At 36.9% G+C, this 24,875-nt stretch overlaps 2 protein-coding genes across 2 annotated transcripts; one reads left to right on the top strand and one right to left on the bottom strand.

The window, feature by feature from the left end:
* Positions 1–715: 715 nt before the first annotated feature.
* LOC144715562 (uncharacterized) lies at positions 716–7,838 on the top strand. The gene is made up of 18 exons (XM_078590497.1): positions 716–1,058; positions 1,594–1,663; positions 1,753–2,313; positions 2,415–2,612; positions 2,722–2,835; positions 3,628–3,686; positions 3,799–3,865; positions 3,988–4,039; positions 4,161–4,253; positions 4,347–4,430; positions 4,518–4,909; positions 5,004–5,065; positions 5,483–5,552; positions 5,720–5,800; positions 5,874–5,975; positions 6,053–6,189; positions 6,573–6,693; positions 7,547–7,838. Exons 1-18 carry the CDS (start codon positions 1,015–1,017, stop codon positions 7,661–7,663), a joined length of 2,424 nt encoding a protein of 807 aa, XP_078446623.1. The 5' UTR covers positions 716–1,014; the 3' UTR covers positions 7,664–7,838.
* Positions 7,839–20,837: 12,999 nt separating this feature from the next.
* LOC144715780 (protein TONNEAU 1a-like) lies at positions 20,838–24,378 on the bottom strand. Its single transcript, XM_078590764.1, has 8 exons — positions 24,070–24,378; positions 23,391–23,523; positions 22,987–23,075; positions 22,767–22,886; positions 22,490–22,623; positions 22,378–22,400; positions 22,104–22,260; positions 20,838–21,061 (listed from the first exon to the last, which is right to left on the bottom strand). The coding sequence occupies exons 1-8, from the start codon at positions 24,154–24,156 to the stop codon at positions 21,010–21,012; spliced, it is 795 nt and encodes a 264-aa protein (XP_078446890.1). The 5' UTR covers positions 24,157–24,378; the 3' UTR covers positions 20,838–21,009.
* Between the last annotated feature and the right edge of the window lie 497 nt (positions 24,379–24,875).

The raw sequence follows: 24,875 nt of genomic DNA, 5'->3' as shown, positions 1-24,875 counted from the left end.
AGGTGTTTATTATCTAGATTGACATATGGTCATAGAGGGTCACACTCATAATATAGAAGATACACTTTATTAAGAAGGAAATTGATGAAAAGTTCCTGATAATTATATATAAGAGGGACATGTTTACTTTTAGTTTTTTATTAAAACACATAAAATAAACATTTGATAAAATACTTCTACTTTCGGTTTGGCCAACTGGACTCATCACCCTAAAATGACAAATCATCAATCCCTGTTTGTTCTAGTCCAATCGGTCCCTCACCTAAATATCCATCCTAACATACCGAGCATTGCATACTGGTACATCATTTGAAATTGACTTAGGCCCATTAAGGCTCATGCAACAGAATAAGATAGACAGAATGTAACAGCATTTCGGTCAGTTATCCATCACATAATCTGCAGTTTCATTCTTTTTCCATCCAATGGGCGGGACGAAACAAATGACTAAACATACGAAGGATGGTAATAAACCTAGAGTAAATCATAAATATCTAAATGTCGAGATGATACAGGAAGTTACCAAGCCTTAAAGCCTTAAAGTTTCAGATTTGCTTAATCTAATTTGCTCCTTAATCAACCAACATTAACCTTCTTGATTCCCACCTTCCATACAATGGCAACGGTTTCCACGGAGGTAGGTACGCAGCGCTACGTACGGGTGAATCAGTTTGATCCTTATTTAAGAAGCCCGGTCTCCGAGTAGAAAGTTGAAATTGACTGAGGTCAAAGAGGGGTAGTAAAAGCTGAGATCTACAGGGGCGAGTTGATGGAGAAGCGGAGAAACGGCGGAGGATGTAGGACGTCGCTGGCGGAGCTGCAATTCCAGATCCAGCCGCCGATGATGATCGCCATAGCTCAATTCCTGCGGTCGATCTTCGTCGGATCTTCATCGGTGAATTCTGATCTCATTTTTCTCGTTTGATCCGTCCTCCAGCGGTTGTGACTGAGTGAAATTCGGAGGAGCTGCGCAAATCTGACGGCGGAAGCGGATTTTGAGGTGGAGGCAGCGTGATGAAGGGGAAAAACCTTCCGGCGATCACTTTTGAGCATAAGAGGTATGATCTCTTGTGGATTGATAACGCGCCAGATCTCGCCACGTATCGGGAGGAATACTCGCTCTGAATCATTGTCAAGGATAGCGAATTCCGTATTTCGTGTTCGTCTTCTTCTTTTTCGCCCTCTCCTTTGGTCTACCTTGCCGGCAATGCCGTCCGAGATGTATACACTTCCTCGTTGATCTCTTGTGTGATGTTTAGATTCTTGCTGTTAACATTGATTATTATATTTCTGGTCGTTATGCTTCAGCGCTTTAACGTTTGTTTCGGTACGGTTTCAGATCCAAACTATGAAAATTTCTAATCTATCTCCTGCGTTTTTTACTGATTCTCTACCGATGGATGAGAATTTCATTCGCCATGATATCATTTATGGAATTCAAATTCTGGTGAAAGCGAAATCTCGGTGCAGTTAACATGCGATTTGAGAACGTTGCCCGTACAATTTCGTCGCTCTTTTCAATTCGTTTCGAAATTGAATACGAGATTTCTATCATCTGGAGTCCTAATGCTATTGGGTGCTACTCCTGAACAGGGATGCCTATGGCTTTGCGTTACGGCCTCAGCATATACAGAGATACCGGGAGTATGCTAACATATACAAGGCATGCCATGAAGAACTAGTGCTTTTTCTTTAAGTTTTATGCTAGTACCTCAAAGATGGTCGTTTCAAGTGACTTAATTCATGATCCAGGAAGAGGAAGAAGAGAGATCGGACAGGTGGAATCTGTTCCTTGAGCAGGTGGCAGAATCTTCCGAGACGCCATCGAGCAGCACTCTTCCAGAGGAAGAAAGAACAGGATCTAAGTCCGAGAGAACAATCGACTCTAATGGGGACGCAACTTTCAGCGTTGGGAGATCTGATTCTTTGAAGGAGATACCCTTGGAGAAAGAATCCGCATCGAAAGACAAGAAAGCCCACGGTATACAAATATGGGCTCAGATCAGACCTTCATTAAGACCCATCGAACATATGATGAGCTCTCGAGTGAAACAGAAGAATAAAGGAGTGGAAAAGGAACATGATGGCGTGAGAAAAAACTTGCAATTGGACACAATCGAAGAGTCCAGGCACTCCGAAGATGACTCTGAGGATGAATTCTATGACGTTGAGAAGACAGATCCGGTTCAAGAAGCTGCAAGTGAAAATGGCTCCACTGATATTTTTATGTCATCTTTAGATCCAAACTTCCCCTGGAAAGAAGAATTGGAATGCTTAGTCCGTGGGGGACTACCCATGGCTCTTAGAGGAGAGGTTTAGTTAACTGTCGTTTTGCTTAAAGCTGATTTTAAGTACATCTGTTTTTAAAATGTAATTTTCTTAGGATACTGTCTGTTATTCTCTTCCTTATGCAGATGTGGCAAGCTTTTGTCGGTGTGGGGGTACGCCGAATTGAGGGATATTACCACGAATTATTGTCAGAAAAAGACAATGGCGATCACAATGAGCGGTTGGACAGTTCACATTCAAGTTCACTCTCAAGTGACTCTTCTGAGAAAAGGAAACAATCCCATCAATGCGAGCCTGAGAAATGGAAAGGCCAGATTGAAAAGGTGAGTATATGTACTTCACGGCTTTTTGACAAATTAAAACATGCATTGCATTTTCTCTTTCTCACGATGCAAAACTTGTTCTTTTGTGCACATTCTTTTGGCTTTTTAGGATCTTCCCCGAACATTTCCTGGACATCCCGCTTTAGATGAGGGTGGCAGAAATGCATTGAGACGTTTGCTTACCGCATATGCTAGGCATAATCCATCTGTGGGGTATTGTCAGGTAAAACTCTGGAACACTAGTTAATTGCGTCAGAAAATTATTTATTTATCGAATATCAATTTTACAGTGGACTAGAGAACTTTTTCATTTTTCAGATTTCTTGATGTTCTTTATTTTAGGAGTTGAAAAATAAATTGCGTTGGATTGGTGCAGAAAAAAGTAACGTGATATTCGTTTGCTTGACGACCCTCGCTATAATCCTGTGTTTTTTTCATCTTTCTTTTGATATTTGCTCTATTGTGATGTGGCTTTAATATTGTGCTATTTTTCTTCTTTGTGATTGAGTAACAAGTCATTCTGCCAAATTATCGTTATCTTGTGCATGCATCATAACAACAGTATAATACGGTTGTGGCTATCTTACATCATGAAATTTAATATATCATTGAAGCTGCACTCTTCACATCTTTCGGCTCCAATGAACACAAGTTTATAACGATACCCATTTTATTGATGGACGGGAATGAGGTATACATGCCAGTCATGTGCCTAAACATTTATTTGTTTTCCTGATTTTTAAAATTAAATCACATCAGAACAATTTCTCTTCTTATCATGGCCCCTGTTCAAAGGTTTTCTGGTTCATTTTATCTTCTGGAGAACAAAAAATGTATACGGTTTCTGCTCCTTCATCCGATCATGACCATACACGTCTCTTTCAGCCTTTAGTTTTCTGCCTTTATTTTTTTGATTGGTGAGTTCTGCATCAGCCTTTAGGCTCTAGTCTTCATTTGTAGTATTATTATTCAATAAAAGAACTGCTCGTGTTCTTAATTTTTTTTTGCTTTCCAGGCCATGAATTTTTTTGCAGGTCTGCTGTTGCTGTTGATGCCCGAGGAAAATGCATTTTGGTAAGGATTGCTCATAGAAGAAACGCATGTTTGATCAATAAAATAGGCATAAAAATGTTTTACGAGGAGATTCATTTTGTCCCCTTAAAATTTGCTTCACATAAATTTTCAGGACCCTGTTAAGCATTATCGACTGTTATTTTGATGGATATTATTCCGAAGAGATGATTGAATCTCAGGTGAGTCTTTTCAAAAAAGTATTACCTCACTTGTGAGATTAGTGTAATGGTGGACAAACTCAAGTAATTCATATTCCTTTGTATCTCTAGATTCGTGCTGACTTAGTTTTTACGTTATTCAGGTTGATCAGCTCGTTTTTGAGGAGTTGATCCGCGAGAGATTTCCAAAATTAGGTTTGTTGCTTCACAAAATTAGTAGTTTTTTCTCATCTTTGCAGATTATTTATAGTGAAGCAAGAATTTTTTTTGTCCTCAAATCCTTCCTGTTTCTAATTTGAAACAAAATGATTCTCAGTTAACCATCTAGACTATCTGGGAGTGCAAGTTGCTTGGGTTACAGGACCATGGTTCCTCTCAATCTTCGTTAACATGCTTCCATGGGAAAGTGGTCAGGTTTTATTAATCCTACATTTTTATCATCACATAGTGTTGATTTTTTCCCTTAAAATGGCAATTTTTAATGGTTATTTTTTATATTCAGTTCTCCGTTTATGGGATGTGTTGCTCTTCGAGGGGAATCGTGTGATGTTGTTCAGGACTGCCCTTGCCATTATGGAGTTATATGGTACTTAAATTTTTGGTATATTTATCCAGGAAATATTACCATTTTTCTGGATGAAAATTATAATGGCCATTGGATTTCAAATCTCAGGACCTGCTCTTGCGACGACAAAGGATGCTGGGGATGCAGTCACACTGCTCCAATCGCTCGCCGGATCGACATTTGACAGTAGCCAGCTTGTCTTGACAGCTTGCATGGGTTATCAGTCTGTGACTGAGTCAATATTATGCGAGCTGAGGAACAAGCATCGCCCTGCAGTTATGGCCATAGTAGAGGAGAGGTCAAGAGGGGTTCGCAATTGGAGCGATTCCCGTGGACTTGCCTCGAAACTCTACAGCTTTAAGCATGACCCCGTGTCAATTTTACCTGAGACAGGCTCGAAAGAAGTTTCTAATGGAGTCAATGGGCATGCAACAAATATTGAATTTCTTGATCTTGTTGGAGATGGGGAGATTGATTTGATTCCTGACCTTAAAGATCAGGTATTTTCTCTTCCCCATCTTATGAAGTTTCTTTTTCATCTGCCATTTCAGGGACTCTATTTTCTTTTTCTGAGAAATTAACTATGGTCTCCAGGTAGCATGGCTGAAGGCAGAGTTATGCAGGCTAATGGAAGAAAGGAGATCAGCTATCCTCCGGTACGTAGTTATCTGATACAAACAAAGGTCCCTTTCCTAGGTATCTTATCCAGTTTATCCTGGTAGGGGTATTTTTGCCATTTTCCTTCCAGGCTAGTTTCCTTTTAATTGTTGAAGCTCTCCACTTTAAAGATAAAATCAATCATCTCTCTCTTCTTCTCAGATCATCCGTCTTCTTATAGGCCACCAGGTTCTTACCTGTCTTGATTTGGCATTTAACATTCTTTTGATGGCATGAATGATTTATTACTCATCTCGATTGTGATTTAATCAAATGCAAAAACATTGTGAGCATCAATTTGAAGTAATTTTATAGAACTTGAGTGAGTTTTTTTCTGCAAGGAAGAAACTGCAACTGAGGGTTTTGTAGTTGCAATGATGTTTATCTCTTCTGAGATTGGTCCTCTTACTGGGCAGTTCCGAGGAGCTTGAGACAGCATTGATGGAGATGGTTAAGCAAGACAACAGACGGCTTTTGAGCGCCAAAGTACGCCAACATTTTCGTTTGGATATCCATCTGACCTTTCACTTTAGACCAGTCATCAGCTTTAAGTTGCCTGGATCCATCTGTTCTTCATTCTATCGACTTTATTTTTTCAATGAAAAGATGAAAGCTCGTGAAATTTATTTTTTATTTTCTGGGTCAATCTATAGGTTGAACAGCTAGAACAAGAAGTGGAAGAACTGCGGCAAACTCTCTCCGACAAGCAAGAACAAGAACATGCTATGCTGGAAGTCAGGACCACAAACTTTTTTCTTTAAATTATCTTTCAAGCGCTCTTACCTTTCTTTGATTATATAAAACTAGGTTTTGATGAGGGTGGAGCAAGAACAAAAGGTGACGGAAGACGCCCGGATATACGCCGAGCAAGATGCCGCAGCCCAGAAATTGGCAGCCCATGTTCTTCAAGTTATCTTTCTTCTTTGCTCATTCTTTCTCGATTCTCTATTGCTCTCTCGCTTACATTTTTTGTCTGGATGATATAGGAAAAATACGAAGAGGCGGTCGTAGCACTGGCTCAGATGGAAAAAAGAGCGGTGATGGCAGAGTCGATGTTGGAAGCCACGTTGCAGTACCAGTCCGGCCAGATGAAAGCTCACCAGCCTCCCCCTCCTTCTCCATCGTAAGTAGATATCTTTCATATCCTTTATTTAGAAAGTATCTACAAATTTATATCTTCTCTAAAGTTTTTTGATAGATACCTTGATAATGATTTATACGGAAGAAATATAGAGAGAGTTTCTGTTGCTAAAGATTACCAATCATCTACATCTCCTTGCCTGCCCTGCTTAGGACAGGCCTACAGATATTTTAAGGAAACTAATCGAACGATAGAAGACTGAAGTTCTCCGACGGGGCTGAAATGGAAGAAACACCATAAAAGGGATTGGGAATGACATCAATTTATCCTTTGGAATTTGACAAATTCGACAGAAAGTTTCAAGTTTAGCTTCACCCAAGGATATTGACTAAATGATATATGCCTATATTTACTATTATTGACAGATCTGCGCAAATATTTCTTCAGCATGGGCCGGTTAGCCATGATCATTTACAGGACACCCCAGCAAGAAAGACGGGCTTGCTTTCTAGGCCGTTTGGACTTGGCTGGCGCGACAGAAACAAGGTGCTTCTCTCTCCTCATTTGTGCATGTATGCTTTATCTGTACACATATCTTCAATTGTATCCCTCTCTCGTCCTGCTCTGTTTTTATTCCCAGTCATGTCATCTATTATTCATCGTTTCTATATATTTATACATAAATCTTCAATTTACGTAAGTCCAACTCGCTGTTCTATATTCCCTCCTGTTTGTGCTCTCGACTCGTTAATGTTATTTATCAGTCATCATATGCACGAATATTTGTTTATCTCAGTCAAGTCTACATGTTTATACTTAAATCTTTAATGTGTGCCAACTCTCTGTTCAGTTTTCATCTGCCTAAGTTCATGTACATATAAACTTTATTTAACAGTCCTATGCATACTTTTTTACTGCATATTTTCGATGTTTATCCATCTTTTTCAGGATTTGGACGTGCACCCAACATCTGTCATCATATATATAGATTTATACATGCATCTTCTGCATCTATCCATCTATCTTTCTCTATCAATCCACCAATGTTATGTAGCCGTTGCCATGGATATAAATTTATACACATACTTTATGTCTTCTTTCCCAAGTCTATGTGCTTAATGTTATCTATCAGTCTTTTATACATTTAAGATTTCCAAGCATATGTTTGATGTCTCTCAATCTCTCTCTGCTCTATTTTTTTTTACGTGTGTCTGCATAGTCGTGACCGTTCTTTATTATTCATCAATTTGTTTCTATATACATAGATATATTCTCAGGCACCATATATATCTATCCACCTCTACTTGTATTCATAACTATTTATTAAATTTATAAATTGTTTTACCAATTTATAAACTTGATTATTCCTAGTTACCCATATGAATATGCTGGGGTATAGGGGAAAGCCATCAACAGCAGAGAGGTCACAGAGACAAATATATCAAATGAGAAGGTGGAAGGTCAAACTCCATCGGGGGGAAGTGAAGTTTCCTTGCTGAAGGAGCCGTCCAATTAAGGTATGCCAATACAGTTGATTAATTGAAATTCCAGCGTTAAATTTCCAATCATATTTATTGGTAGAAGTATACATAAAGTGGGGAGGGAGGGGAAGAGAGTTTGGGGTAGCCGGTGATTCTATTTATTATGAACAGAATAGTTCATTATTTTGCAATAATTTATTTTTTCTGGTATGTCGAGAGAGGAACACGGAGCCGTTGGGTTTGCAAAAAATGTCTAATCATGATTTATCATGAAGGTTGAAATATAATAACCAAGGAAAGAGAAATACCTTGGTTTGTTTCTCTTAATGATGTAGATCCAAATTTAAAATCTCTATGAGCAGGTGGAAAGTCTCATATTCCTTCTTTTTCATGTTTTTAGAATGTACTGATGTGTTATTTTATATCATCTAACAACGCCGTGGCCACTTGGTCATTTAGAAAGCAAATATTTCATACATGTCGGTCTTATATAGGATGTTCATCAAGATTGGGATGCTTTTTCATATTTAATTTGCTTCTGTATGCTGAGCGCTTTATTTAGATTTTATGATAATTATGTTGTTCTTCAAAAGAGGTGAGGATTCTTCTAGGCACTTTCCTTTCATGCGAGTTAATTCAAATAGCCCATTTATATGGTTTTATGCCTCTTTAAGATTAAAATTTTGGAAAATATTTAGGTTTAAATCATGCGAAGATGATTTACTTTCATCATCTGATATGATATCACATCAATTTTACTTTCATCATCTGCCCAAAAGATGTATATTTCTTTGCTCTGCCTCGTAAACTTAGGTTTTCTAAAATCATATCATTTTAATTTATTACTCTAAAATGATTATCCAGTATATCATATAAGTGTCATTGACTAAGTTAACCACCTCCAAAAATCATTTCTAGAAGTCTTATTCAAATACTTTATTCAGTCCAATTGAAAAAACTTGAAATGTAGTTTCTTAAATCCTTATTGTCAAAATCTCACTGGATTGTCTCTTTTACTATTTCCAACAATTAAAAGCTGAAAAAGTAGAACTTGTATTCCATGCAGTAACTTCAGTAAGTTTATCTAGGATCAAAATTGAAACAAAAAATGATGTATGAAAATGTAATTTTGTTACCACAAAAAGCAGTGGAGTATCATTATATTGTGATAATGCTTTAAGAGCTACAAAATGTCTATGACTGCTTCTTGAGAACTCATTATCTTATTCCAACAAAAGTGTAAAAGAGTATAGGTATGAATTTATCAGCACAAAATAGGTTACTATATAGGGTATCAATAAATTGAAAAGTAACTATTAGGGAACTCTGTCGCCAATGACCTCCAAGGTCTTCTATTGACTGATGGAGTTATATTGGGATTTGTGGCTTCAATTGATAAGTGAAATCAATTATGTAATGTTAGGTTGAACAAAAATGGATTTTAAACCCAAAAACATCAGCCATCACATAACTTTTGCATGTACGGAATTCACTGTTTGGGTTTTGTGAGATGGTTCAGGGAAACATGATTCCATGATATTGCAACGTGTTCATTGATTTGTAATCAATTTTTAAAACATACATCAAATGTACTTTGTAGGTAACTTCTTCCACCCTTGACTTTGTCGTTTCAAGATTGTTCTAGAACTGTTCACGTGTTCGACATCTAGAAATATCTATGTGATCACTTCGCGCTCAGATCTCTACGTCTTCTTCTTCAAGTATTCTTGAAAATCTAGAAGATCTTTTCAGCATGAAGACATTCTCCTTGGATGAGTGAAGAAGAGAATGGAGAAAGGTGGGCTCTCAAATATGGTTCGCCTGGGTGCTTGAAATGAATGCCCTTTCCCTATTGGATTATTTTACGTTGTTTTTTTCTCAAAACCCCTAAAAAGTAACATATATCCACCAATGCCCTTATGACCTTATGCATGTGACCTTTAAGGCCCAAGTATCATTCTAATTAATACCTTTAGTGGTCCAATAATAGTTATTGGTCAACCTTATGAATTCAACACATAGATAAATTAATTAAGGATCTATTTAATCCAATCGATAGGTTAAGTTTCCGACCCGTGGGGTGCCTAGCTACACCTCATGTTCTAGGAGATACTGAGTAGTGTTGAACTCTATCGTAGAACCTTTACCATCATCAGTTATTGTCTAATCCATCAACCGCGCGAGACTCTCGAATTACTTAGGGTATGGTTTATCCTCAAACCATAATCCTTCATTCGATTGGTATTAATGTGCAACGAGGATCATTGGAGAATTTCGTTTCCAATATCCTTACTACCTTGGCCAGAAATTTTCTACATCATCTTTCTTCATTCAATCCCCTCTTATATCGAGTGCAGATGATGTCGTCTTAACCAATCAATCATCTCTGTGATCTTCTTACTACATCTGAGCTATGACTTGTTTGAATCCCATGATTAGATATTCATAAGTCGCCCATTCATGAGATGTCCTTGGTGCCTTCGGTCAGCAGATCACTTATACAACCATGATATGAATCAACCTAATTGACGTTTAGGTATAATATCATTCAAGGATTCATACATATCACCCACTATTTATCCTTAATGTTGTCACACTAATAGCCACATGATCTGCTATATTTATCGTACAAGTATGATCAATTAGTACTATTCTATCGGGATAATTGATGTCCATCTCGACTATCCATCAAATAGGGATATTTAGAACACATGTTTAAATACTAGTGATCGATGCATTATAATCTCATCATAATTCACTATGTCATTGCACATATTCATGGACTTCATTATAAACATCCATTGGAATAATAATGAACTTAATATTTTATTAAAATGAACATAAATAAATATGATGGTGTGATTGGCTTGACAGTCACATAATATCCATCATTCACTACTTCTTGGTTCTATGGATTTGTTTCTCTGATTCAATCAAATGTCTAGCCTATTGATATATCTATGTGATCTTCAGGGTGTTGGATTTCTTGTCATTTTGCTTGAATAGTGTCACAAAAAGTTAAAAAATTTCTCACCATCTGGTCCCATTGGAACCAAATCATGGGAAGAGCAAGATAACAGAGTGGAGTGCACCAAAGAATAACTTGCATGGGTGTTAAAAGTTGGTGCCCTTGTTATAATCTTAAGAAAAAATTTATAGAACTTCCCTAAATTAGAATATATCCATCAATGTATCAATAACCTATTTTGTAAACCTCTAGCCCATGTATTATTATATTTAATGACTTTAAAGGGCCAACAAATTTTATTCTCCAAGTTTATTTATTAACTATATTAACATATGTAATAAGAAATCAAGGATTGATTTTAAATAATTAATTGTGTTAAAATAAGTAATTAAGTCATTGGCATGAACGGTGCTAAGCTTCCCGTCGTGCCCTAGAAGATACAAATGACCATGAGAACTCTCTCATGTCATATTGTAGTTATCAGTTATCGTACTTGTAAAATCTTCATTCGCTTGATGCTTATATGATAATTTAGGTTAAATCAAGTATCAAAATCTAATTGATCATCCCATTTAATATTCATGCATTTCAAACATCATTGAAGAACTGCTTTGCTAAAATTCCTTTGTCTTGACCAAAGACTTCATCACATCTTCTTCCTTGAGCTTTCTCCTTTTAAATCAAGAGTACATGACCTTACCAACCATGAAATCACCTTCATAGATTTTTCATATTTGAGCTCAAACTATTGAGAATCCCCTAATTAGGAACTCATATATCGTACTTAGAACACAATCGTGCATCCACAATATCTTTTGTGTCTGGGGTTTCAAGACTACTTACACAATGGCGAACAGAATCAAATTGATTGGTAGTTATTTAGAATATCATTCATGTATTCATACAGATCAACTGAGTGACATCTTTCCCCATAGAACACCCATTATTTGTTTTAGAGTGTTCATGTTGATGGCCACAAGATCAACCATAATCATCATATAAGTTGGAATAAATATTGTTATTCTATATGGATATGTTGATGTCCATCTTGGAATAGAAATATTTAGAATAAATAATTAGATAAAATGGATCGGCATATTATAATCTCACCATAATTTAACTATATATTACAATCATTTATGGACTTCATTTATAAGCAGCACATGTGCATTATATAAATATATCGTCTCAGAAAATACTAAAAGAGATGTAGAGTGTGTGTTTGGCTTCCAAGCCACATATTTTCAACAAGGTCACTCCCTCCATGTCAACCCCCTATGTTTTCCAAGATATATCTCAATTTATGCTTAATAGTTAAAACAATACAATAATAAGAATATTGTGTAATGGATAATCTAAATTGATCCCATACTGAACTGACCAAATAAATTCTCAAATAAACAAATGAAGTTCAATACTAAATAAATAAACATACAACATTGACCATCAAATATTTTTCAATTTTTTTTCGAAAAAAAAGTTTTTTAATATCCTGAGATATTTTTAATAAATATTTCATTGAATACTTTCAAAATTATAGCATTAAATATTTTTCTAGACTCTTTCAATGAACATATTTAATTAATAATTTTCTATGTATGAAATAATTATATAAGTAAATCCTAATAAGCACTTTTATATTGAGAAATAACAAACATTACATAGAATCCCATTCTCAAAGAAATTAGAATTCAGGCAAAAAAATACTATACAAACGCATTCACTATTTGAAGTGTACATAATATGTTCTAGTATAGCTTAAAACTTGCATGCAGTTAATTTATCTGAATAAGGTCTGATAATGCTTAGATAATAAGGAACATATGATAATAAATCTAATTCAATTATGGTAAAGAAATATCATTTAAGTGGTAATATAAGAACCATGAGAAGAAAACTATAAGCTTTGTAAAAAAAATTAAAAAGCTTTATTTACTGAAGGCTCGGATAGACTCTTTATATCAACATGTAAACATCAAAAAGTCAGCAAAAAATTTGATTGAATAGAAATTCAGGATAACTATCATCAGATGACTAATTATGATTATATAGAAACCCTAGACTTGATTATTCCTATAGTTGTTAGGACTATATCATCTCCCCTATATAAGTCTTATTATTTACATCACACTTTTTTGTCTTTTTATTATTATATATCTCTCATCGTTTCCAAATTTACACAGCTTTATTTATATTTATATAAATATCTGGTGTTTAAGTTTATATTATGCATAATCTGTCTCATAATGGATTAACTATTTATAATGGACTCCAAGAATATGTGTAATGATAAGTGAATTATGACATGTGATCATACTATGATCTTCACTTATCTTAAAAGATGTATCCTAAACATTCATATTCATTGGATATTGAGGATGAAAATCAAATAATTTTATATAATAATACTATCTAGTGATCTTAATATGATGAGGATGGTTGACTCTATAACCATTTGTGTACAGACACTTATGAAGGAGTGGGTATATATGAATCCCTATATGATTTATACCTTATTGTTATCCAGGTCTATTAATGTCACAGTTGTGAGTTATTGACGATGAAACTTCAAGGACATCTATATTGGGTTCTATGGCTTTGATGGAGTGCATGAAATCAAAATTCACGCAATACAAGATGTAAATCAGCTCTTAATTAACAAAAAGAACTGTAGATGCTTTGTGGAATTAGAATTGATGCATTATATCTCCACTTCCATGGCCTGGGATTTAATGCATCTTCTTCCTTGAGTCGATCTCATCATATAAGAAGGTGGGATGACTGCAACTTGACCACTTAATCAGCTTCGAGTACTGCTTTATTTATTTATGCTAAGATTTATTTGCATGTTGTGATTAGGAAATTTATAAGTTAGTCAAATTTAGGCGTCCATGCACAAGATGTATTTTGTGTCTCATGCCTAAGGACTAGTTATATGGCAGTGAGTGAATCAACCTGGTTGATGTTTTAGGTATAATATCATTCAGGAATTCATATGGATCAACTCAGTGAACGTTTTCCTAAAGAACACCCATCATATGTCCATAGTGTTTAGAAACTAATTCCCACAAGATCAATGATACTTATTCTTTTCAGGTAGTTCAATTTTTCTATCGAGTATCTATCAGATAGGAATAATTATAATACAGGTTTAGGTACTAGTGATAGTTGTGTTAGGACCTCAACCTAATTCACCAAGTCATCGAATGTATTCAGGGACTTGATTATAAACATCACAAGATAATAATAATGATGATGAGGATGATGATAATGATGATGATGATGAATAAATATTCATTTTAATGGACATAAAATTGACACAAATAATGGACATAAAAGCCATGTAACATCCAAAAATATCATGGGTGGAGAAATATATTTTGGCTTTTAGTGGGACTTTTGGGTAACTATCACAATATTGTGGACATTCTTAGCCTGGCTCATAAAGGTGATTGTGAGGTGAAAATGGGAGTCACCACCTTCAATATAAGAGGAGATAGAACACGGAATACAATACAATGAAGTCCTCAACCAAAATAGTACAAGTATCAAAAATGATTTTTTTGATGATTTCTTAATTTATCAGTCTTAAGTAGGAGGATCAATTACAGTTTGACGGTAAACCATTGAGTAGTTTTGGGAGTGTCTTGCGAATGACTTTCCATTTGAAAGAGTCATTTGTAGCTTTTGAAGCATACCACATAGCTTGGCACCTCACACGTTGGTGACTACATATCAAACATATTAAATCATTAATTAGTCTCTATGATTTTTTTCAATTAATAAGGTTACTTTAAAAAGTTATTACACTAATGGATTCATTAACTAGATTAGAAAATTGGCCACAAGGGACATACACCTGTTGTATTGGACGTTGAACGATGTACATAAATGCAAGGTTTTTATAAAAGAACGCCTTTAAGTATTAGAGGACCAAAAGTCCCAATGGATAAATACCACTTAAAGTCTCTTCTTAGGCTCCCACCTTCTTCTCCCTTTCTTTTTTTTTAATCTACCTCCCAGTATGATTGAATGGAGAGAGGATCATCTCAGATCTGTGACCACATTGACGAGGAGATCTCACATGCTGAAAACTGTGCCCATATCTCTAGAGGATAGACATTTATGTAGATTGAACTGACTCAGTTGATGAGCCAAACATTAGCAAATTTGACTCTTACAACTAATTTGATAATAGAGGTGTTTTGGTTTTAGTTATAAAGTTGATATTCAATGTAAATTTTTTTAATAGTTGAATCGCATGTCAGATCAGTTCTCATGGCAGAACACAAAATTTGGAAATTATATTTTACATCACATAAATGTACATAACATAAATTCTTATTCAGTTTCATAATTTCATATCAAAAAAATAAAAATCAAATATGTGTGCTTCAAATGAATGTATTTGCTGATTCAGAATCGCCCCTCACCTAAGGCATGACAACTTGTAGTAGCCTGGAGTTCACTCCCAGCAGTATAGCCATCCCTACCCTATCCTGCCAATCATATGATCCTTGTATTCAATTTTAAAAAAATACAGAGATAATCCAAAACAATGGAATCCCATTTAAAAAAAAATAATCTAAAATATCGGAACAAGAAATTTTATAGGATATTTTATTTACAAGTCACATAGATCATGAAAAAAATTGCTTTCAAAATGTCTACCTTCTTATGACACCCCATTAATGACAATAAAATATGTCAAAGGGTAGTATTGCACAAATTTCTTAGGAGGAAAATATCCTGGACTAATCATCTTATTCCTCCTCATTGTTATCATTCTCCTGGTCTTGAATAAAATGATTTCTGGCATGCAACGAATACTCTATGATCAAGAAAAGCTCAACGATATGTGAACTGAGTTGTTTCCTTTTGAATGTGACAATAGCATGCCCAATGGAGAAAAAATGCTCAGATGGGCAATCATTGTACGAGAACTATGAGACTTGTGCAGTCTTGTTGGCCTCCACATCTCCACCATTCAAGCAATGTGATAACATGCATATTTCATACTTTAATATGATCATATTTACATGTCTATTTGCATTAAATCACTCATATTTGCATGTTATCAAACTTAAAATGACTAAACCTATTTTTACAATAATATTTTGAATTTTCTACATTTTTGTGTATTTTATGGGAATTTTCTAGAACTAGATTATGAAAGAATACAATTTTTGAGACAGATTATGATTTTTTGGAATTTTTTGACATTAAATTTGGAAAGAGATGACTTTGTAAGTCAAAATATATATTTATATATATTTTTGGACTTTATTATAATTAATATGATTTTTTAGTTAGATTTTTAGCCCTTCAATTCATGCCGCCACGTGTCGCTGTTCGATTCATCAAATAGCAATAAATCATAGTGATTGCTGATGGTTGGCGACAATCAACCATTAACTTAATTAATGATTGACATCAGCCAATCATTACCCGCGCAACCATCGCTTTGCTATTCGCAAAGCTATGATTGCATTTATGACTAACGCAATTTTTTTTATTTTTTTGGCACAAGATGACGTAGCCCAATCCAAAAAATGGATGATTTTTTTGGAACCAATGACGCATGGAGCGACATGGCATGCTCGTGTCTATTGACTTAAAAAAAAAAGAGAAGAAAGAGTGACATGGTGCGTGCTGACGCGCCGCCACGTCATCCGCGAGAAAGAGTCATTTTTAGTGTTTTTTCTTTTTTTTTCTTTGTCCTCTTTTTAGGTACACGTGGACTCCCAAAAGCGCATGCGTGGAAGATGAAAAGCACAGAATATCAAGCGATTTGACTTAATGGAAACGAAAAATGATGACGCTGATGAGGTGAGAGAAGGAACTTCAAATGGTCATAACATTTTTTCTACAACTTTGATTGAGCTGAAATTTTCAGCATAACTTCGTCTTCCCCTCCTCTTTCTATCCATACCATTTGATCTATAAATAGAGGCCTGGATCATTGTGAAATTTATCTTGAACTTGCTTCCTACTTGTGTGGGCAGATTGAAAGATAGTGAGATCCATCAAGTGTGTTTTTGGTGTCCTAGGTGTGTGGGGAGAAGCATTAGAAAAGAGGGGAACTTACCGGCACATCGAGATTGCCGTGATCCTGGTGGAATGTAAGGATCTAAGGTAATTGTCTTTGCCTTACGTTGTTTCCTTCCCGACATCATAATTCGCTTAATCAGTGTTCTTCATCATATTTTCACTCAGATTTTACTCATGTATATCCTCTTCTCTTGTTTATCTATCCTCTCCATCACATCATTCTACATTCAACTACTACAATCGTTCACACACTCGACCATCACCGTATCCTTCACGTTCACTTACTCTTTGTTAAATGAACATATAACTTACGTCCTTTTACTCGATATCACTAGCCCATATACTCTACTCTCATCTTTATCTCTCCTCACGTTGATAATCACTATCATAATAAATTAATTCCTTAATCATCGTTCCCTGTGGAGACAATCCGTACTCATCACTGAGCATTCTTAAGTACAGTTAAATATAATTTTTATTGAATAATCTCATTTACCAACGACAAAATTAAAATCCCTGAAATTGAGATTATCACAATGTCATGTTTGAGTTCTTCACCATTTCCTTGAGCTAGCAATCTAATTCTTTGGATGGTGAGAAAACCTGCTATTACTACTCAATAGGATCAACTTCTTCCAGAAACTTACTTAACCACTCTTTAGCTCTGTCTCATGTGTATTGCTCTTAGAGTCTAGGGTCAAATGGTCCAATCACTGATCAGTATAAGTGGAAACCAGCCATGACTGTGTACCCCAGTATAATAAAAAAAAAGACGATCGTGTGAGGTTAAGCTTTTATCATCAAGAACTGATTGATTTCCATGATTGATTCAGTTAGGGGATTCAATTCAAATCAGTCACGGAGAAAGTCAATCAGACTAGTAGCCTGATCACCGATCTGATTGAGGGCTCCAAATATTGAGGGGTAAGGGGGTTAGAGGGTTGATGGAGGGGGGAGGTAGATATCAGTCCGATCAGTGATCAGATAATTTATTAAATGGCTTGAGATCAAACTGGGTTATCAGTGAGAAAGCCCCTTATCATAACTTCCATCCTAGATAACTCAAATGACCTGATCCTTGAGGTGATCAAGTGGACCATGATTAGATCACGATCATGTGAATCATCATCAATCATCATATCTATCATGTCCTCATTGTTAATGAGAGGATCTACTGATATCCCTTTTGAAAATGGGTCAAGAATGGCAGCAGTAGTAACTGTCTGGTTGTATGAGATCATCATATTTGTGTGGGAGTCAACCTTGTTGACAAGGTGAACATAGTGGACACTAACAACCATGCTACTGAACATTGTGGCTCACTGACTTCCAATCATAAACATATGGTGTAAAATAGTGAGATGGCCTCCGTATCTTGATGTTGTCCTTCAACATCTCCATCTCATCGTAGGAGACTTTCACATCCTTCTTGATTTTACTCAGGATGTCTATTGTTATCATATTGATGACCTATCTCTAGTTTATTTCAACCTATGACAAATTGTGTTTTTTTCACATTGTGGGATACTCATAAGATATGTTTTTGGTTGGGCTTCTTATACCTCTACATGTCATTGTGTGGTGCTGATGTCACCAAGTTGATGACTTTAAGGCCACAGCCAAGGTTCTTAATTGAGCAATGTCATCCCCAAGATGAGAGTTGGGGTTTAAGACTGTTGTGTCAAGCTGTGGTTTGTTTATGTCGTACAGATCATTGATGCCTGGGCCATATGCATCGTCAAATGTCATCACAATAAACCTTATCATTATCATAGTGCCATAGTAGTATATTAATTAAATGATATTATCGTTATCCAGTATTATTTCAACATGGATTAGAGTGAAAGAAACAGTTGACAACAAGAGTATAGATGCAAAAAGGAAAAATGTGTCGAAGTATTTAGAATTGCTGCTATCTTTATTTTAAAGGGGTGAATTTCACTGTTTTAACATGAAACGCTGCTGAAAAATAATTTGTGAAATAGATTGAACTACCTTCCTCTCGTTTCTCGCTCACGTCCACTCTGTTTCTCTTCGCATTTTAGTTTTGACTCTTCTTCTCTTAGTTTTCACTCTACGCATTTTTTATCCGCCTATTGAGGAAGAGGAGTCAGAAGCTAGTCCAGTCAGCAGCAATGCTGACCAATTTGATTTAAATGTAAGATTATCAAGTAATAAAGCGACACATAACCTATATACGTTAAGAGGATTAGAAGCTAGGATCAAATATAGTGTCAGTGATAGATATGATCAAACATAGAAGGTCAGGATTATATCACAGATAGGCAACATATAGACAGCCATGGTACAGTAATATGTAGCTGTTATAATGAGTTATAACTGCTATGATTAAAACATTCCATCTTTCTATATTTACATCTAATATAGGGTATTATAAATATTAACCTACTTGTAAACATTGGATGTGCAGAATACAATGATATCAGCCATGGTACACAGAGAGAGAGAGAGAGACAGACAGAGAGAGAGAGAGAGAAAGAGAGAGAGAGAGAGACAGACAGACAGAGAGAGAGAGACACAGAGAGAGAGAGAGTGAGAGAGAGACAGAGAGAGAGAGAGAGAGAGAGACAGACAGACAGACAAAGAGAGACAGAGAGAGAGAGAGAGACAGACAGACAGACAAAGAGAGACAGACAGACAGACAAAGAGAGACAGAGAGAGAGACAGACAGACAGACAAAGAGAGACAGAGAGAGAGAGAGAGACAGACAGACAGACAAAGAGAGACAGAGAGAGAGAGACAGACAGACAGACAAAGAGAGACAGAGAGAGAGAGAGAGACAGACAGACAGACAAAGAGAGACAGAGAGAGAGAGACAGACAAAGAGAGACAGAGAGAGAGAGACAGACAGACAAAGAGAGACAGACAGAGAGAGAGAGAGACAGAGAGAGACAGACAGACAAAGAGAGACAGAGAGAGAGACAGACAGACAAAGAGAGACAGACAGAGAGAGAGAGAGACAGAGAGAGACAGACAGACAAAGAGAGACAGAGAGAGAGACAGACAGACAAAGAGAGAGAGAGAGAGAGACAGACAGACAGACAGACAAAGAGAGACAGAGAGAGAGAGACAGACAGACAAAGAGAGACAGAGAGAGACAGAGAGAGAGAGAGAGAAACAGACAGACAGAGAGAGACAGAGAAAGAGAGAGAGAGAGAGAGAGAGAGAGAGAGAGAGACAGACAGAGAGAGACAGAAAGACAGAGAGAGCACAAGAGAGAGAGAGAGAGCACAAGAGAGTGGACAGTGAAGATTCTCTGTCTGTCTCTCTCTCTCTCTCTCTCTCTCTCTCTCTCTGTCTCTCTCTCTCTCTCTCTCTCTCTCTCTCTCTCTCTGTCTCTCTCTCTCTCTCTCTATCTCTCTCTCTCTCTCTCTCTCTGTTTTTGAGTCTTGTTCTCTGTCTTATGCTCTCCCTTTCAGTCTCCTCTGTCTTTCAGTCTCCTCTCTCTGACTTATCCTCTCCCTGATTAAGTATCGTTCTAAGTTTTTTTCTCTCCCTCTGTCTCCTCGCTCTGTTTTATCTCTTATAGTAGAAGCTAACCAGTCACTATTACTAAACCTAAAATCTAAAAAGAATATTTCATCTTATGTTGAAATCAACTGCTTCAACTGCACAAAATGTAGCACTATTATTACCATTGTTTTTGTCATTCCAGTATGATCTGATGCCTTTGCATACCATGATCTGTACCTTTGACTTGTAAGATAGCATTGTCCATTACCATTATCATCTTCAATTTATAAGATATCATCCATAGATGCAACCACCAAGCCTACTTAAATAGTGTGGCCCTCCCTTTTGGAGGGCAGCCAGAAAGTAATATGCAATTGGAAACTTCTTGTATCTTGTTCCCTCAACGTCCAAGTCTGTCTCTCCCATCCTACGATCCTCGTCGTCATGATCATCTCTACCTCACCGCGTCTTCAGACCACTCGTCCCTGGTCTTCCTACCTCCTCAGACAATTCAAGTTCACCTCCATCCGGTGAACTCTCACTCTCTCACTTGTCTCCCCCTCGACTCCATTCCATCTCAACAGAATTCGAGCAATTCAACACCAAGATTACATCAAAGGCGATAAGTCTGGCGAGGAACGTATCAGTAATCAATTCATTCACATCAAAGAAAAAAAACTGCAGAAACTACTAATAACTGCACTTTAGACAAGAGATGCTTTCAAAATGAGATAAAATAATGGCTCTAACGGATGAAGAGAAAGACGAACAGAATTCATGAAATGGAAATAAGAGAGAGAGAGATCACAAAAGAACTTGCATGTTTCTCACTCTATACCTAGCACGGTAGGGCAATTATGAGATGGTACCATATACATAAGTAGCAGATTAAAGATGATCCAGCTTGCCGTCTCCATCTAAGCTTCCATCACCCGAGTGCCTGGTATCAAATAAAGATCATAATCTACCCATAAGACAAGATCACAGATGATTTTTCTCCAACTTTGTGAAACAAATCGGATGCATGATGAGTGAGAGAAAGAAGCATGGAGATATAATGGATTGAGTTATTCACCAAGAGGGGCTAGTCTTCCCTAAATATATGGAGGGTAAAAAACTAACCCTAGGAGAGAGGGTAAGTGGGCTAAGAGTATGCTCAATATTAGAGATATGGGTAGATTGGTCCCTTGTCCCATTAGGTCTAAAAGGCCCACTCACAAACCTAATGAGTTCAGAAGAGAGAATGAAGTAGGGAGTATAGCACAGATCTCAATAGTTCTCAGCCATTTCGATGACTACTTAACGACCAAAACAAGCACATTTTATAATGACGCATAGAAAATCTTCCGTCATGGAAGAAGGAAAATAGATCTTTGATTGCAGTCTTTAGCTACCATGCAAAACAAAAACAGCCGCCTCAATTCGAACTACGAATGAAAGCTTGATTCCATCAGATTGAAAACTGTCTTCAAGAATCATTGGTCGATTCTGTCAAATCGACTTGGAAGTCAGAAAATAAAAATAAGAATGAAATGATGTATAAAAAACCAGACAAAATGGCCAAAGAGTATTTGAGATGTGGCAAAAAATAGGCAAAAGGCCCGAAATCTAAATCTTTATCAAATTTACCCGACCTGATCATAATCTGATCAAGTCGACTGAATGGAGCAATAAATCAATCAAAATCTTTGATTGGATCGACAGATTTTTTGATTGATTAAATCAATTAGATCAAACAATCTGTCGATCCAATCAAAGATTTTGATTGATCTTTTAATCTGACCAAAGATTGATCTATTGCTTCATTCAGTCGACTTGATCAGATCATGATCAAGTCGACTCGACAGATTGTTTGATTGATTAAATCAATTAGATCAAACTGCCCAACCCTGGCCGTTAATATTATGCTCAATGCTTGCCTTGGACCATTATTAATCAAAATAATAAAAAAAAAACAGGGGGAAAGTATCGTGCCACAGTACCTCCAAGACGACATATTTCTGGTTTTTCTCTCTAAATGGATATTCTCCAGGGCAGCTGAAGCTCGGAGAACATCATCTGAAAGCTCATCTGCATCATACCGCCAATTGTACTCATCTCTGGCTCGATACCCAGAGAGAGAAGAACCCAGTCTACGCTCTGGAGGTCAAAATAAAAGAATTATAAAATTCAACGATAAGTAAATTATCATTTTAATTCAATTGATTGAAGAATATTGATGATAGGTTCTGAATGGTGTCGGTAAAGAATACAAACCAGATGACTGGGAAGGAACGGGCCTGATATGTGACAAATAAACTCTAATGAGAAGGGTATTCGAAGGAATCATATCTGCTTGGAAACGAAAAAAAAATAGGAAACTTTCCACCTCAACAACGGCGGCAAGCCCCCGGCAATGGAAGATGAAGGCCTTCGAAAGTTCCGCGGCGGCTCGGCTGTTGGCAAAGGCTCAAGATCAGAGGGAAGGATTCTTCTCTCCACCATCCGTGCCTGGGAGAGATTCTGCGAAGTAGATGCAGACGGAGATTCAGTTTTCAAGACGAATGAAGAGGCTACAACGTCCAAAAAGAACAAAAAAATATCATTATATTATTAGTTTCTGTTACAAGGAGCAGAATAAAAGACTCATGAAATCATAACAAAACCTCATATTTCAGATATCCCTCAAGAACATCTAGTAAGAGTGGGCCGCTATCCCCACTCCTCAAGTCAGTCCCATTTTTGCTTCTGAACTCTTGTAGTTCTGCCTTCCAAAAATCTTTTTGCTGAAAAGAAAATTAGACGGTATTTATGGCTGTAACTCTGAACCCAACATACACGTGCCAAAATATTTGATCTAACTATATTGGATGGTGGCACGCTTACCAGGTTGCACTCAGGTAAATAAACTTTGAGGGTATGACTTAGCTGTGCCCAGTCTAAATATTCGCAGATCAATGCTGTTAGTAATCTCCCTGCACACCACGGAGATAAAACCATTGTGACGTCAATGGACAAAATAGAACTTAGAAATTAAAGCCAAATCCTTTTTTTAAGAAAAAAAACAAATTAATAGATAAACCAAATACATACTGAACGTCAAAATAATAAATAGGCCAAGAAACATAAGACAATTCAAGCAAGAGTGAACAAACTGATTCATATAGTGCTTCTGAGACACTATGCAGTCTAAAAAAAATGCACAAAGTATTTCTGATATGGATTATTGATGCCCCATAAACAATTTTAGAGATGTTCCAAATCAGAAGCTAGAAAGAGGTTTTTGGAACCTGATGGAGAGGCATGGAGTTGCTTAGCTCGGTCATTACAGCTACCAAGCAAAGCAGGAACAAAGCCATCTTCATTTTCCATGGCCCTGTCTTCATCTTCAATAGCTTCAAACACACTTGCCCTGAGCTCAGCCTAATGAAAATTGATATCGCCCTCTCACTATTTATACAATTGAATCTTATTCTCTAATCACAGAAAAATTATAACCCGAAATGGATCAAACACTGGAGGGGAAGAAAACTGAGAGTAAATGTAAAATGTGACAACTTTAGGGAAAGATGAATATTCTTTTCAAAGCCAAGGAGAAGGTCATTAAGATGTCGAGAAAGTTAGAAAAAAGGAAATTTGAGCGAATCAGTAAGCCGACAATTCATGGATCCGAGAAATCTGAGGAGAGAAAACGGACGCCTGAAGTTACATTTCTATGAAAACAAGAAATCGATCCAGTAGAAACGATGACTCGCTTTGCAGGAGACCATTCAAATCAGACGCAGAGTTTTCATCCAACAGTTCGAATAACAACTACCAAATTTCAAGAAAAACCCATGAAAGAACGCAGGACGAGAAGATCGATCGTCGAAATTCAGAGGCAAAAAAGATTGCGCCGAAACCCTAGCTTTCCAGCACCATTCCTTCTCCCGATCGGTAGAAATGCAAAGGGTAGATGGAAAATCGTACTCTGATCTTCGCGAGAACGCCCTTCTTTTCAAGTGTGCGGGTGACCAGCGTCTTCAGGTCCATCATTTCCCTCGTATAATCGTCCATGGTAGACTCCGCAGCTCGCAGAGATCCTTCTTCTTCTTCTCTTGTTCGTCCAAATACCTAATTCTTCGTTGCGCTGCGCCTCTGCGCACTCTTCTACTCGCCTTCTCTGCTCAATTTCCCCCCTCCTCTCTTCTCCTCCGCTAAGTACAAACTCTCGCTAATCGCTCTCACATTAAAAAAGAGAGCTTTTTGCTGTAGATCACGCCCAACAGAAGCGTAATGAAGAATACTGAAGAGAGAGAGAGATAGAGTTAGAGGAAGCGATAGAAGAGAAGGAGAGAGGGAGATAAAGAGAGAGAGAGAGATAAAGAGAGTGAGATATAACGAGAGAGGGATAGAGAGATAAAGAGAGAGAGAGAGAGATAAAGAGAGAGGGGTAGAGACAGAGAGATAAAGAGAGAGGGATAGAGACAGAGAGATAAAGAGAGAGAGAGAGAGAGAGATAAAGAGAGAGGGGTAGAGACAGAGAGATAAAGAGAGAGGGATAGAGACAGAGAGATAAAGAGAGAGAGAGAGATAAAGAGAGAGGGATAGAGACAGAGAGATAAAGAGAGAGAGAGAGATAAAGAGAGAGGGGTAGAGACAGAGAGATAAAGAGAGAGGGATAGAGACAGAGAGATAAAGAGAGAGGGATAGATAGAGAGAGAGAGATAAAGAGAGAGATGTAAAGAGAGAGAGAGAAAGAAAGACAGAGAGAGATATAAAGAGAAAGAGAGAGA

Source organism: Wolffia australiana, chromosome 19 (assembly GCF_029677425.1).
Source record: "Wolffia australiana isolate 7733 chromosome 19, ASM2967742v1".
NCBI classification, from domain to species: Eukaryota; Viridiplantae; Streptophyta; class Magnoliopsida; order Alismatales; family Araceae; genus Wolffia; species Wolffia australiana.
The sequence above is the reverse complement of the archived record's forward strand: the minus strand, read 5'-3'. Positions and strand labels throughout refer to the sequence as shown.